General features: G+C 41.3%; 1 protein-coding gene and 1 long non-coding RNA gene across 2 annotated transcripts; both read right to left on the bottom strand.

Annotated features, from left to right (window-relative positions):
- Nucleotides 1–536: 536 nt before the first annotated feature.
- On the bottom strand, nucleotides 537–2,250 carry LOC136842761 (uncharacterized). The gene is made up of 8 exons (XR_010854351.1): nucleotides 2,162–2,250; nucleotides 1,975–2,040; nucleotides 1,758–1,849; nucleotides 1,560–1,642; nucleotides 1,399–1,465; nucleotides 1,201–1,275; nucleotides 975–1,042; nucleotides 537–767 (listed from the first exon to the last, which is right to left on the bottom strand). It is a non-coding gene; the product is annotated as an uncharacterized lncRNA (long non-coding RNA).
- A 101-nt stretch (nucleotides 2,251–2,351) lies between these two features.
- LOC136842355 (ankyrin repeat and KH domain-containing protein mask-1-like) lies at nucleotides 2,352–3,361 on the bottom strand. The gene is made up of 3 exons (XM_067109612.1): nucleotides 2,856–3,361; nucleotides 2,593–2,703; nucleotides 2,352–2,458 (listed from the first exon to the last, which is right to left on the bottom strand). The coding sequence occupies exons 1-3, from the start codon at nucleotides 2,980–2,982 to the stop codon at nucleotides 2,352–2,354; spliced, it is 345 nt and encodes a 114-aa protein (XP_066965713.1). The 5' UTR covers nucleotides 2,983–3,361.
- Nucleotides 3,362–14,848: the final 11,487 nt, after the last annotated feature.

The raw sequence follows: 14,848 nt of genomic DNA, 5'->3' as shown, positions 1-14,848 counted from the left end.
TCAGCCAATCAGCGCCAAGTGAACAGCCAATGGGGCGCCAAGGAAAATGAATGGTGCTTCTGGATTGGCTGCTTTGCAGATGACAGCCGATAGTTTGTCGAGTATCACTGATCCTGGGTACACAGCGTTCAGCATCGCGATTTCTTTGTATTTGCAGAGAGGTGGCTTGGGTGAAACACTTTTAAGAAAAACAAATATATATTATTGAAATTTTGCTGTGTTTACGTTAATATATTACAGTACTGTAATGTTTGAAAATGAGTAAATCATTTGTAACTTACAAAATGTACTTACAGCAGTCATTACAGTAATATATACTTTACATACATGAAAATGCTACGTACCGCAGATGTAAACATACATACCCTGCAGTATTCCTGTGGTCTTACGTATTTTAGGTATGCTCTACGTACTACCCGCAGTACTGTACTATACTATGTATCATCCTAAAACACTTTTTGTATGTGATATTTAAAAATCATCTTACAACAAAACATTTTATAAAATGTACGTACTGTATGCGCAGAAGATTCGTGTTAGTACTGTACAGGCAGTCCCCGGTTTACGACGGTGGTTCCGTTCTTGCGCCGCGTCGTAACCCGAAAATCGTCGTAAAGCGGAACGATGGCATACGACGCCAGAAAATTGTATAAAAATTTGAAACAAAAGTTATGAAAGCCTTACTTTTAATCCTTTGGGTATACTGCATGTTGTTTCTTGATGTTTTACCTACATTTTGATGTGGTGTGTATCCAAAACTGGTGGTTCTGGAATGTAAAAATTTACAATTTACTACAAAGTACAGTACTGTACAGTAAATCATGTATGCAGTAAAGTATAGAGTACTGTACATATACTGCACAAAAGTAAAATACAACATGTTATACAGTAACACAGGTGTACAGTACACTGTACTGTACTGTAATTTATACCAAAGAGTTTATAAAAGATAAAAAAAAAAGTGAATTCCTTACTTTTATTTTGGAAACCCCGTGCTTCTTAACCCTGGAAAAATGGTGTGGCCTCATGATTCAGGGGGATTCTGGAATGTAAAAATTTAGTATTAGTGTACGTATAATACTGTACAGTAGTCCTGCATGCAACAAAGTACAGTACTGTACTGTATAAATACAGAACAGTCAGTATTTTACAGTAGAATAATAAATATATAAAAATTATAAAGAGTTAGGAATTCCTTACCTCATTCAGTGATTGTCAAAGCTGTTACAACCGCAGGCTAGGTTGGGGGAGATGGAGATTGTATGCGTGGGGAGCCTGCAATGATAAGGATAAAATTGCTGCAGAGTTTGTACTGTATGTGTTACACTGTTCTGTATCAGTTCAGGTATTTCACAAACCTATGTTCAACAGTACAAAATAAAAATATGAATGCCTTACCTAATTTCAGTGATTTTTAGAAGATGGAGGCGAGGATGAGGGAGCTCTAGTAAAGGTGCTGGGCAGTCTGGAATATTAGAATGAAGACGTTACTTTATATTTATCAAATGTACTGTACATATGACCATTTATAACATTAAAAACAGTGAAGAATTCAATACCTTGAGTGATTTGAAAGATGTAGGCTACATGAGGAAGGTTTTGTACAGTTCCAGTAGAGGTCAGGTTAAAGGTGCATGTCAGTCTGGAATGATAATGTACATGATAAAGATTAGAATAAAGTACTTCTGTGGATTTCATAAACAGTACACTAATTTTATAAAATGTATAACAATTTATAAAACAGAAAGTGTTCTTACCAAATTCTAGTGGTTGGCTTGCTTACTGGGATGGGCATATGGTAGATGAGAACAGGGGGGCTATGGTGTGGCATCTGCAGGTGCTTGGGAGTCTGCAATGAAAAAGATAGAAATGATACTGTACACAGCAGTACTGTACTGTACTGTATAAGTATAATAACACAATTTAAAACAATGTAGGCTAATAGAAATTTCTAAAAAGTGAAGAATTCCTTACCTGGTGGACATGAAATGGGTGCAGGTGCTACTGGTGCAGGTGAATTTGGAGTTGAGCAGGGGACACCTGTCATTTGTGGAATGATAAAAGATAGAAATTACCACACAGGGGTATGTATGCAATAAGCTACTGTACTGTATACAGTTTTATAAAGTGATTTGAAAGAAAAAAGTCATGAAATCCTTACCTGATGGGGCTGGAGAGGGGATAAGGTCAGCTGAGTTGGGCCGGGAGGAAGCTGTAACATGTGGATCTGGAATGATAATGATTATGTAAAGTTACAGCAAATACTAAAGCAATAGTGTACTGTACAGTGGGTGAAGTGCAGTACACTTTTTGTAACATTTATAAAAATTTATAAAACATTAAAAAAAACATTAAGAATTCCTTACCTGGTGAAGTTGGAGAGGAGACAGGAGGTCCCAGAACTTCAAAACCCTGGAATTCTTCAGGGGGTCAGGACTGTCATCACTACCAAAGAGATCTGGAATGGCACATAATGAAATAAATTAGGTTATGTGATAGTAAATATAAAATTTGTACCATATGTACAGTACTGTATTACAAATGATTTCATGCATGAAAATTATAAAAATTAAACACTTAGGAATTCCTTACCTGATAGAGCTGGAGAAGCTGCTGGGGAGGTTACTGCAGGTACAGGTTCAGGCTCAGGTTCTGATTCATAGCCAGGTAGAGGTTCTGGGGAATCTGGATTAGGAGTCACTTCTGCAATGATACAAATGATAAAATTTATTGGGTTATGCTGTGTATCTACAGTATGTAAATATAAATTGCAGTAACATTTTTATAAATATTATTACAAGTTATAACAATTTATATTACAGCAGTTAATAAAAATAAAGTTGAGAAATCCTTACCTAGACTAGGAGTGGCAGGTGGTGCTGAAGACTTCTTCACGAAGAAAGAGTCTAGCCTAGACTGCACTTTCTTCTTCAGCTGCTTCTCCTTCAGCGCCTCCCTGTAGCACGTAGTAAGATCCAGCATTCCTCTGCGAATCCTCTCAAACCTGGCAATGTTAGGGTCCTCACCCTCAAATGCTGCCAAACATTTCTCCAGGTGAGCAAAACCTCTGTCAAGCCCTTGATTGTTAATTCCTTGACCTTTGGTTGTGGTGCCTCTTCCTCCTCCTCGATCATCTGCTTCTCCAGCTCAATGAGGTCCTCCGATGACAATTCCTCTCCGTGGGATGCCAGCAGCTCGGTGACATCCTCAGCTTCCAAGTCCAGTTTCAGCCTCTTGCTTAGCCCAACAATTTTCCTTGTCACAGCCTCAACATCTTCTGCCTGCTCAAACCCCTTAAAACTATTCACAAACTGCGGACACAGTTTCTTCCACGCACCATTCAGAGTCGACACCTTTACTTCGTCCCAAGCACGCGATGTTCGTCACAGCATCTGCAATGTTGTAGCCCTTCAAAAATCTTTCAGAGTCAACTCCTTGTTACCTTCAACGGCCCGTAAAGCAGCGCGTATTGTCCTCCTCAGGTAGTATGCCTTGAAGTTAGCAATGACTCCTGGTCCATCGGCTGTATGAGGGATGTAGTATTTGGTGGTAGATACACCACCTTCACATTAGGTTCATATTACTAAGATTAGCCGGGTGACCAGGGGCATTGTCTAAGACAAGCAGGACCTTAAAAGGCAGACCCTTCGAGGCACAATACCTTTCCACTGCGGGCACAAAGTGGTCATTGAACCAGTCCTCAAAGACCATCAAGGTAACCCAAGCTTTCTTATTGGACTTCCAAATGACGGGGAGTTGACTCTTGAAAATGCCCTTAAAAGCCCTGGGATTTTCTGCCAAGTACACTAGCAAGGGCTTAAGCTTCAAATCGCCACTAGCATTGGCCCCAAAGAGTAAAGTCAGCCTCTCCTTACCAGCTTTATGGCCTGGTGCTGACTCTCCTCCTTGGAAATGTATGTACGATTTGGCATTCTTTTCCAAAATAACCCTGTCTCATCTACATTAAATACCTGGTCAGCAGTGTAACCACCTTCCCTAATTATCTCAGCCAAACCACTAGGGAAACTTTCTGCTGCTACGTCATCAGCGCTAGCAGCTTCACCTTGCAACTTCACATTGTGCAAATTTGCACGAGCCTTGAAGCGGTTAAACCAACCCCTACTGGCGGAAAATTCTTCACTAGCACTGCCTTCCCCATTTTTCTTCACCACTGCCGCATGCAGCTCCTAGCCTTCTCTTGAATCACACTCAGGCTCACTGGAACACGCCGTTGGTTCTGGTCTTCCAGCCAGATCAACAATAACTTCTCCATCTCCACTACGTTCTGGCTACGTTGCTTCACGTTAATCACCGTTGCCTTCATTGGTGCAGCGTCTTGCACATGTTTCAGAATACGCTGCTTGTCCTTCACTATGGTAACAACCGTCGTTCTGCTAAGGCCCAAGGCACGGCCTATCTCGGTGTTACTTTCACCCTTCTCCGAACGCTTAATTACGTCGTACTTGACTTCCATGGTGATGCTCTTCCTCGGCTTCTTGGATGCACTAGCATCAGATGATAAATTCTGCCGTTTTGGAGCCATAGTGAAGGCACAATTCACGAAAAACTGCAGCTAAAGAAAAGCAACAATGAGGCAACGTACCTAACTTCGCGGAGGCAAACACGTGAGTGAGGAAAGGGTTGTTTGGTATTGTTACGGCGCCGCGTGATCGACCCAGGAAGGTCGTTGTCCGTCAACTACTGTACAGTACCAATGCAGTTACATACAGAGCGCAGCTACGCTCACGAAACTAGTTCCGCTTACAAAGCGGCGTAAAAAGCGCCGAAAAAAAGTCATAACCTTGCAATGTATTTTAATAATTGTAACCAGAAACTGATTTTTGATGATTACTGTTAAACCAGAAACGGATTTTTTTATAAATATACGTAATTGAAAAGCGTCGTAAACAGGCTGCGTCAGAACGGGCTGCGTCAGAACTCGAAACAAACGTCGTAAGCCGGCCTGGATTTTTAATGAATATATCTGAAAAACCGTTGTAAACTCGAACGTCGTAAGTCGGAACCGGCCGTAAAGCCGGGACCGCCTGTATATGTAGAGCGCAACCAGTAGTACCATGCGATATACCGTGAGGGAAATTATCGGCAAATGACCCAATATAACCCGTTTTATTGCTATCTTACAACAAAACATTTTATAAAATGTACGTACTGTATGCGCAGCAGATCCGTGTTAGTGTATGTACGCACAACCAGTAGTACCATGCGTATACCGTAGCGGCAAATTATCGGCAAATGACCCAATACAGTATAACCCATTTTATTGCTATCTCACGTTTGTGTGTTTTGCATGTACAGTACTATGGCCTAAAAATATTTTTTGAAATCGTGCATTAAGATGTCCTCTGAATGCTCTGCTTCTTCTAAGGCCTCTGGCCAATAGCCTACAATTACTGTAATGACTGATGAGAAGAAAGTACTGTAGACATGATTGTTTTGTTAAGAGAGGGCAAAAGTCACGGAGAAGTAGCAGCCCATTACAGCATGACATTAATTGCGGTCGCCCGCATTGAGCATGAACAAGGTAAAATACTCATGCAGCCCTACTGTACCACCTTCGTTGCCATGTTCAAATACCTTAACATGACAGCGCCTCCCGTCATTCATCGTACTGCACAACTAATTCTTCATCATCATCATCTACAGCATACTGAAATCAACATTCATCACCAGTTACTGCTCGTATGATTTAACTTTACAGTACTGTATTATTTATTATTATTAAGGTACCCAGTGTAGTATTACATAATATTATTATTTAATTTCTATTACTATTATATGTACAGTACTGTAGTACAGTATTATTATTGATTTACATGATTATTTAATGTTATTATACAATAAATATGAAAATACAGAATACTATTGCTATACGAAAAAGACAGAAGAAATATGCATCCACGAATATGGAGTTTCCCGCGAATATTTTTATAGATATGTTCCTTGGAAAAACCCGCGAATGCGTGAGTTTCCCTAAAAAATTTTTTAGATAGGTTCCATAGAAAAACCCGCGAGTGGGTGAGTCCACGAACCTTGAGAACGCGAATATTGGGGGTTCACTGTATTGACTCTTTTGGATTGGACTTTTCACAATTTTGACTTTTTAACTAGTTAGGATCAGAGCCATATATTAAGAGAGTTTGGCCAATGAATCGCAAGGCGCCATCTTGCACCTATGCTCGCCCATTCTCTGTTTCCCACACCCTGTGCTGCCGTCCTATAACTCAAGTTTTCTGTACCTCATAGGAAGTTTATTAAAACACTTATGATATTTTACAATTTTAATACATTTTTCATAGTGATATACAATGCATGCACTATGAGATGAAATCTATATTTTACTATGTTCACAAATATTACTACAATATTTACTTTTATTTCCAAACTGTTCTCATCATCATACTCTTACTTCTTAAGTCAGTTTTTTCCTTAGTTCCTCACAACTGAGTCTTTGCATAAATGCGTAATCTTAAAGTAAAGAAGGATTTAAGAAGTTTATTCTTAATATCATGGCAAGCAGGAAATGTTAAACTTTGTGGTTGAGCGTTTGTCAGCTGTACTAAGTGTTCTAATAAATTGCTCTTGTTTGAAAAATTATCTTCATGTTTTCTAAAAATTTTCTCTGCATTCTCCAGTAAATTTATGCAATCATCTGTGCAAAATACTAAGCAGTTTGTTTTATATTCTTTTAATTCGGTAAGTCGTTTTACAGGATCTGTGATTGTTGCTTGCTTGCTTTCTAATGCTAGCATACATGACAAACAATGAGCATTGGACTGCTTCACCTTTTTTACGCACTAACCAGCAATATCATATAAGCTGCTCATCTCTGCTGAGTCGATGACCACATCATTTATATACATCGTTTATATACTGTACATGTGTCTAAGAGCATTCTGTCGAAAATGATAAAATTTTCTCAAGTAATAAGGCCTAATCCAAAATGAAATATTTGCAAACTACGTATAACACCCAAAGAAACGAAAGTAGTTCGTAAATTGATTTTGACTTGGTCTTACCTTCCTCAGATGGAACATGTTCATTTTGATCATCAGCAACAATATTTTTCACATAAGAGTGTTCAGCAAGTACCCGTTTTGCACGGGGATTTATAGTTTCTGTGCAGCTTATATTTCTTTTTCGGTGGGGTTTGCTTGGCTTAAGATTAGATTTTGTAAAAACAAACTTAGTAGGAACAGGATCTGATTTGAGTCGCTTTAGGCCATCAGCTCTTCCAGGTTCGTACTGATCCTCTTCAAAATGGTCCTGAAGATGAATAGCAACAAACTATAATTCTTTCCATATTGTGTTAAATAATAATCATAATAATTAATAATAATAATAATAATAATAATAATAATAATAATAATAATAATAATAAATAATTAATAATAATAACAACAATAATAATAATAATAATAATAATAATAATAATAATAATAATAATAATAATAATAATAATAATAATAATAATAATGTTGAATGAAAAGGGTAAAAATGGAAAGAAATCTCTTGGTCTTACTGAGCTTATGTAAGAGTTATCGTGAGGTTTCCAATTCTCCTAACCCACTGTTTTGTTCTATCAGGGTTTCTGGGAAATCTGTGCAAAATTTTACCCATCCCATGTTGTACAGAACATCCTACTGCTACACAGCAGACCATTCTTAAATGACGGAGGAGCCACAGCTCCGGCTGTGTGCAGTGAATCTAAGCCCTGCTATGAGTAAGGGAGACAAAATGCACACAGATGCAATATGGCGCCATGTAGTCACGTAACGCGAACTGACCAATCATGTTCAACTCGACTCGTCTAGGCATGGCCAAACTCTGTTAATATATGGCTCTGGTTAGGATATGTCCAACAATAGTAGTTCTAGTTTCCTTTATGACAAAATTGACTAATGATTTTCACATCTTGTGTTCCAGTTGCATAGGACAAGTTTGCTCTATTAATTGGACATGTACAGGGATTGGGGAGAACAGATATGGAAAACTTTAAATTCACATCTAGCTAAGTTAGAAAGAGATAGGAAGAGGAAACAGCTGCTAAAGTCAGTGGAAAATTAGCTAGTCAGGCTTTGACTCCTAGATCGGATTAGGGTAACATGTCTGTTAATTCTCCAACTGTTAACCCTTCCCCACTTGCATCAATTAATTCTCCGAAACCACCTACTTCTTCTCCAACCTTGAGAATAAGTTTGAGCAGTGTTTAAATCTGGTAGTGAGTACAGTGGCCCAGTTAGGGGCATCAGTGCATGTCCTGATGGACAAGTTTGAAAAAAGTGCTAAAGGTGAAGTGTCAGTGGAGGAGGCGGCTGCTTGTCCCGCTGATTCTCCTAGGCGTTGGTCCCTGCCATACTCCCAGCTACCTGGGAAGAGGCATACCGGTAGCCCAAGGGAGGTCAGTGGCGTCTGCCCACAGGCAGTCGTCCCCTCTGTCCAGCCTGTTGCATCCCAGGTTGTGACTGGAGACAGCCACTGGAAAGGCGTCTTGGAAGTTCATCAGCTTTCGTCACTTCCCTGATGAATCTTGCCCGCTTAAGAGACATTTCTCGGGTAAAGATCAGTCCCCGCATCTCTTACAAGAGAATGAGGGAACCTTCATGTAGCAAGTGGGACAGCCCAGAGTGTTTTTCCTCTCCTCAGCACCAGGAGCGAGGTTCTAGCTCGCTTCACCTCTTGGGCGAGCACCTCCAGATTTTGCATAAGTGTCCTGTTCCCTCTGAACGTCCTGTATCAGCGGAATGCATTGGTGAGCGCCATGAAGCAGACAAGTGCCCTGTAGCAGCCAGGCGTCCTGATGCGGCCAAGCGCCCTGATGCAGATGAGCGCCCTGAAGCAGCCAAGCGCCCTGCCGCAGTCAGGCACCCTGAGGTGGTCGGATGCTCTTTTGCGCTGGAGCATCCAGAAGCTTCCGATCTTCCCTTAGCGCTTGAGCTCCCTCAAGACTTCAAGTGCCCTGTGGCTTCTGATAATCCTTCTCCTGCGTTGGACCCAGCTCTTGAGCCTTTGCAACGTAAGCTGGATAATATACTTAATCTTTTACAGATACCTGCAGCACAGACAGCTCCAATCTCTTCTGAAGACGAAGAAGGGGAGCAGGGCTCGTCTTCGAGCCATATGCGACACTCCTCAAGTTCCTTCTGCAGCAGTTCCCGAAATTTTTCACTCGGGCCCTCTTTCCTCTCCAACTTTGTCTTTCTTGATGAGCAATCAGCCTGTGGATTCGATGAGACTTCCTAAGATGGTCTTGCTTCTTCACTGAAGAAAGCTCTCCGCCAAGTAGAGAACTGGCTTTCCGAGAAGAGGGATCAAGGGAAAGCCTGTTTTAGTGTTCCTCCCTCTTGTCTTGCACGTATGCGGTACTTGTCGTAAGCAACGGGAGAAGCTCCTTCCCTGGGAGTGGCTGCCTCCTCCCAGGGGGACTTTTCTGCGCTAAGTGACTTGGGGCGTAGGTCGGCTCTCGCTTTGGCCAAGACGTTCTTTTCAGCATAGGAGATGGATCATCTGTTGAAGAGTTTGTTCAAGTCCTTCGAGGTGTTGGTTTTCTCAACTGGTGTTTGGGAGCAGTTGTCAAGAAGCTTCAAGACCGGCTTTTTTTGTGTGATGAAGTCTCAGACTTGTTTAATTTTCTCTCCTGCACAGATAAAGCTGTTAGAGATGGCTCACAGGAATTAGCTGCCCTTTATGCCATGGGCGTGCTTAAGAAGCCCAAACTTTTTGTCTCGTTCACATCGAAGGGTGTTACGGCCCCACAGAAATCGGCCCTCGTTTTTTCCCCTCTGGATAAGCAACATTTGTTTCCACAGCCCACCGTAAGTGAGATTGCAGCGAGTCTGCACCAGAAATCAACTCAAGATTTGTTGACCCAATCGACGAAATTCCAGAGGGATTGGTCTGCCTTCTCAGTTAAACCTTCATCTCCTCTCGAGCAACCAAAGCTGTTTTGTGGAGGGAATCAGAGACTGTGCTCCAGGTCCCGAGGATCAGTTAAATTTGCTCCCCGAGCAATCAAAAAATCTTCCTCTTCCAAATCATCCTCTCGCAAGTAAGGATGTAGTCCTTCATGCTCCGGTAGGGGTCAGGCTTCGTCTCCTCTGAGAGAGATGGAGCAAAAGAGGAGCAGATCAGTAGGTGGTGAAAGTTTTAAAGGAGGGATACCTTATCCCCTTCAGGGAGAATCCTCAATTGACCAACACTCCCGTCGTATTGACGGCTTACTCCATAGGATTGGAGAGATATTCGGCCCTATTGAAGGAATTGTCCTCTCTTCTGAGCAAAGAAGTAATAGAAGTAGTAAAAACAGGCAGCCTTGAAAGGATTTCACACTCGTCTTTTTGTAGTGCCCAAGGTTTCAGGGGGTTGGAGACCGGTGCTCGACGTAAATGCTTTGAACGTCTTCGTAGAGCAAAAATTCAGCATGGAAACCATCCACTCAGTTCTTGATTCCATCCGTCAGGTATATTGGATGATCTCCTTGGACATGCAATATTTCCATATTCTGATTCACCTGGACTCAAGGAAATACCTACGATTCGTTTTCGAGGACCAGATCTATCAGTTTTGAGCACTTTGTTACGGTCTCTCGATGGCCCCACAAGTTTTCACTCGAGTGTTGGCTCCTTTGGTGGCTTGGCTATATTTAGCGGGAGTGAGTATTGCTCTATATCTGGACGACTGGCTAATTTGTTTGCCCATGAAGAAATGTTGCATGGAGGACTTACAGAAGACTTCTTTTAACCCAGGAATTAGGACTACTAATGAACTTCGAGAAATCACAAATGAATCCCACTCAGAAGATTCTTTATTTGGGAGTTCTGATAGACTCTCTGAGTTTTTGGGCTTCTTCGTCACTCAAGAGAGTAGAAGACTGTCTGAGGAAGGTAGACCTCTTCCTCTCGCTTCTTTCTTGCGCCACCACCCAGTGGATGAGCCTCTTGCCAAGGATGGCTTCTCTGGAGCAATTCGTAAGACTGGAAGTCTCAGGGAGGTGGTCTTCAGAGGAGAAAGGCCTTCATATCAACGCGAGAGAGTTGAAGGCGATACATCTAGGTCTGGTTATCAAACATCAAGGGATGACCTACTCATTTTCACTCTGCGAGGTAGTGAGAGACCTGCTAAGCTGGGCGGATCGGAACCAGACTCGATTAGTCACCTGATTCATACAGGGCAAGTGCAGTGTACTGGCGGACGAGCTGAGCCGCCACAAACAAATTCTGCCCGTGGGGTGGACATAAGATCTTCGTGTGTGTGTGCCAGCCTTTGGAAATTATAAGGTCAACAAAACAGATTTGCCTTCCTCTGTTCTATTCCCCTTTTCTGTACCCTTTAGCTTGGGCGACGGATGCCATGATCCTGGACTGGTTCAGCCTAGATCTTTACGCCTTCCCTCCGTTCAGGGTAATTCGAGAAGTAGTAAGGAAGTTTCACTCACACCGCAATGTAAAGATGACTCTCGTGGCTCCCTACTGGCCACAGAAAGAGTGGTTTCTGGACCTGATTGATCTCCTCGTAGACTTCCTGAGGCTCCTTCTCGAGATTCCAAGTCTTCTCAGGCAACCCCACGTCAGGAAGTTTCATCAAGGACTGTCCTCTCTGGCCCTGACAGGATTTCGACTGTCTACAGACTCGTCAGAGTGAAAGGATTTTCTAAATCGGCATCAGAGGCTATCGCCAAAGGTAGATGCATCTCCTCCTATAATGTCTACCAAGCAAAGTGGGCACGTTTTAGGGGATGATGTAGAAGAAACAAAGTCTCTTCCTCTAAAACATCTATCACTCAGATAGCAGACTTTCTTCTCTATTTGAAATCATCTTAGGGGTTGTCTCTCTCCACAATAAAGGGTTACAGAGCAATGCTCAGCTCCATTTTTCAACACGGGTCTAGACATCTCGAACGATCAAGACTTATCCGAACTAATTAAATCTTTCAATACCTCCAAGTCCAAGAAAGAGGAGTCCTTCTCTTGGAATCTTGACGTAGTTCTTAAGTGGCTTTCCAACCTTTGCTTTGAACCTATGCGCTCTTCCTCTCTAAGGGTTCTGACTTGGAAAACTCTCTCTGGTTGCCTTAGCATCGGCTAAGAGAGTACTGTAAGTGAACTTCAGGCAATAGACAAAAGGATCGGTTTTTCGCAAGGGAATGCAGTCTGCTGCTTTTTGCTAGGATTTCTAGCGAAAAATGAAAATCCATCGCATCCCTGGCCCCGTTCCTTTTTGATTTCAAGCTTATCGGATATTCTAGGCACGGAGGAGGAGGAGAGAGAGCTGTGCCCAGTACATGCCCTCAGATATTATTTACATTGAATGGAGAAGATTAGAGGCCAGTTTAGTAATCTCTGGTGTTCGGTGAAAAACCCCTCTAGACCCCTATCGAGGAATGCCATTTTGTTTTTCTTGAGGGATCTCATCGTTGAGGCACACTCACAGTTAGCGGAGATTGACTTACCGCTATTGAAAGTTGAAGCTCACGAGGTAAGAGGAGTGACCACTTCGGTAGCGCTCAAGCACAGTCTTTCTCTCTCTGTGATCTTGGAGGCAACTCATTTGATATGCAAGTCGGTGTTCGCGATGCACTATTTGTGGGACGTGGAGACAGTTTATGATAAATGCAGTACCCTGGGACCTGTGTCCGTAGCTGGTGCGGTGATGGGTGAGGAAGTGTAGGAAGTGTCCCTTCCTTTCCTTTTCTCTTCGCCTTGAAAATGGTGTTGAATTCTTGGGGAGTCTGGGAGGGCGTGATGTACCTGGAGTGCCCACCAGTTTTTAGTGTTGGGTGGTGGTCTTGATTTTCATCGTTAATCATTTTATGTTTAATTATGGTGTAGGTGACTTTGTTTTCTGGTATATTATTTTTGTGGTACTGTGCCCAAGGCAGGGGCAATTATGTATGCTTTGTTGGCCTTCAGTGTACACCTTCATCACAAAGCTTAGTCTTATACTTCGTCAACCTTCGGAGTACTCCTTCGCTGCAAAGTGCCGCCACTTAGCTACAGGTTGAGATGAGTGTCACTAGAGGCAGTATCTACCTGCAGCAGCTCTCTCACCAGGTAAGGAACAACATTTATGTCATCAATTATAACTTAAGCTTTTGTCCATGATTCCCCACAACTTTGCAATATGGAATCAGCTAAGTAATTACTGGGTAAGTTTCTTATACAAAAATGACATTTTTATGATAAAATTAAGTTATATATATATACTTATCCAGTAATTACAGATGGAGCCCGCCCTCCTCCCTGCAAATGGACTCTTTTTTTGCATAAACAAATTGTCATGTTGGCGATGTTGTTCCTCTTTTGTACCCCGAAAGTGGGCGGGGCATAGTCACTTACACAAAACAAAAGAATCACTATCGTGGATTTCAGAGTTCTAACTGCCATTCGAGTAGAAACTCGTAGCTAAGTAATTACTGGGTAAGTATATACAAAACTTAATTTTATCATAAAAATTAAATTTTTAAAAGGAAAGTTCTCATGCATAAGGGGAGACTTCTATAAAGGCTTTTTAATTTCAGTGGCATTTGTTTTGATGACCAACCCCATCCTGCTTTCTAGTTCAGATTCTACTTCTTATCCCCATAGTGGTTACTGCTTGCAGTGAGTATTATGTGGAACATTGTTCTTTTCAGTATTCATTTGTTCCCACTTGTCTTGTTGTCTATTTTACTTTTCATCCTATCCTGCTGGTATGTTCACATTTAACAGTTCAACTTCCTTGCAATATATCTTGCTTCAGTTTTTACATGGTTTAAAGTTAATCCTTTGGGTGGTCCAGAGGAATGTCTAGAAATTTGACTTGGTCTTGTTAAACTACTTTATCATTTAGTTTTACGTGAAGAGTATGAGTGATTCAGAAATTTTATGGTGTGGGGAATTATAATTAATCCTGTTTTTATTATATATCAAAGTGTTTCCATGTTCTATACCAACAGGATAGAGAATTTTTTGGAGGGAGAGTTATGCATGAATTTCTGTTTATTGTAGTGAATGATAGGTATAATTGCAGTTCCTGTGATATATTTTTCTAAATACTTTGGTTTTTGAAAGAGAAATAGTTTACCCAGGCCACCAAGTTGAAATTCTTAAGTTTCACAGGGCATGGTTAGCTGGGCATGTGCTCTATGGCAATCTTCTTAGATTTCTGTGACATTTGATATTTCAACCAACATTTGTCATTTTGGAATTGTGGGAGGTAAGTGAACAGACTAGACCCGTGCTTCTGGCTGTGTATTTTTATTTTGTCAAGGGCCCAGCTTTTGCATTGTCTCATTACTGTGGCCATTTCATTATCTTCATTTTTATGAGGATAGAATAAATCTTAACTATAAAATATGACTTAAGGCAGTAAAACCACATAACAGTCAGCAAATTGTGTGAAGTTCCAGACACAAAAAAATGGGAATTTCAAAAAAAAGTAGAGTCCATTTTGGAATGTGACTGAAAGGATTTATGTTTGACTACCCAAGTTTAGATTGCCTTTTCAACACATGACTTCTTAGGTCATGAAGGGAATATAGGCTGTTCCTTTGGGATGTGATTTTGTTAGGTTGGCAGACAGGTTAGCAATACCAATTGATCTCTAGTCAAGGTCAGTTAATAGCCATGCTATTGATCTAATTTCATCTCTGATGCGTTCGGTAACCTGTCAACAAGGTGAGCAATGCACATGCTGGTTATGATTTTTTTTTTTTATAACACTGGCACCCAACCAGTGGGTTACAACTAAAGTTGTTTTGTGAGGAGTTGCACAACCTTTATATCTGAACTTTGGAGGATGGGGCAAGGAACAGACTATATCACTGATGTGTGACAAGGGTTGCAGATATTTT

Source organism: Macrobrachium rosenbergii, chromosome 10 (genome assembly GCF_040412425.1).
Source record: "Macrobrachium rosenbergii isolate ZJJX-2024 chromosome 10, ASM4041242v1, whole genome shotgun sequence".
Classification (NCBI taxonomy): Eukaryota; Metazoa; Arthropoda; class Malacostraca; order Decapoda; family Palaemonidae; genus Macrobrachium; species Macrobrachium rosenbergii.
Note: the sequence above shows the minus strand (reverse complement) of the source record. Positions and strands in the feature narration are given on the sequence as shown.

Excerpts from the sequence above, each read along its gene's own strand:
- LOC136842355 (XM_067109612.1), bottom strand. The coding sequence starts at position 2,982 with ATGCTGGATCTTACTACGTGCTACAGGGAGGCGCTGAAGGAGAAGCAG. Across the intron at positions 2,704-2,855 it reads ACCTGCCACTCCTAGTCTAG|AAGTGACTCCTAATCCAGAT; the intron begins GTAAGGATTTCT and ends GTATCATTGCAG. Across the intron at positions 2,459-2,592 it reads AGCTTCTCCAGCTCTATCAG|ATCTCTTTGGTAGTGATGAC; the intron begins GTAAGGAATTCC and ends GTGCCATTCCAG.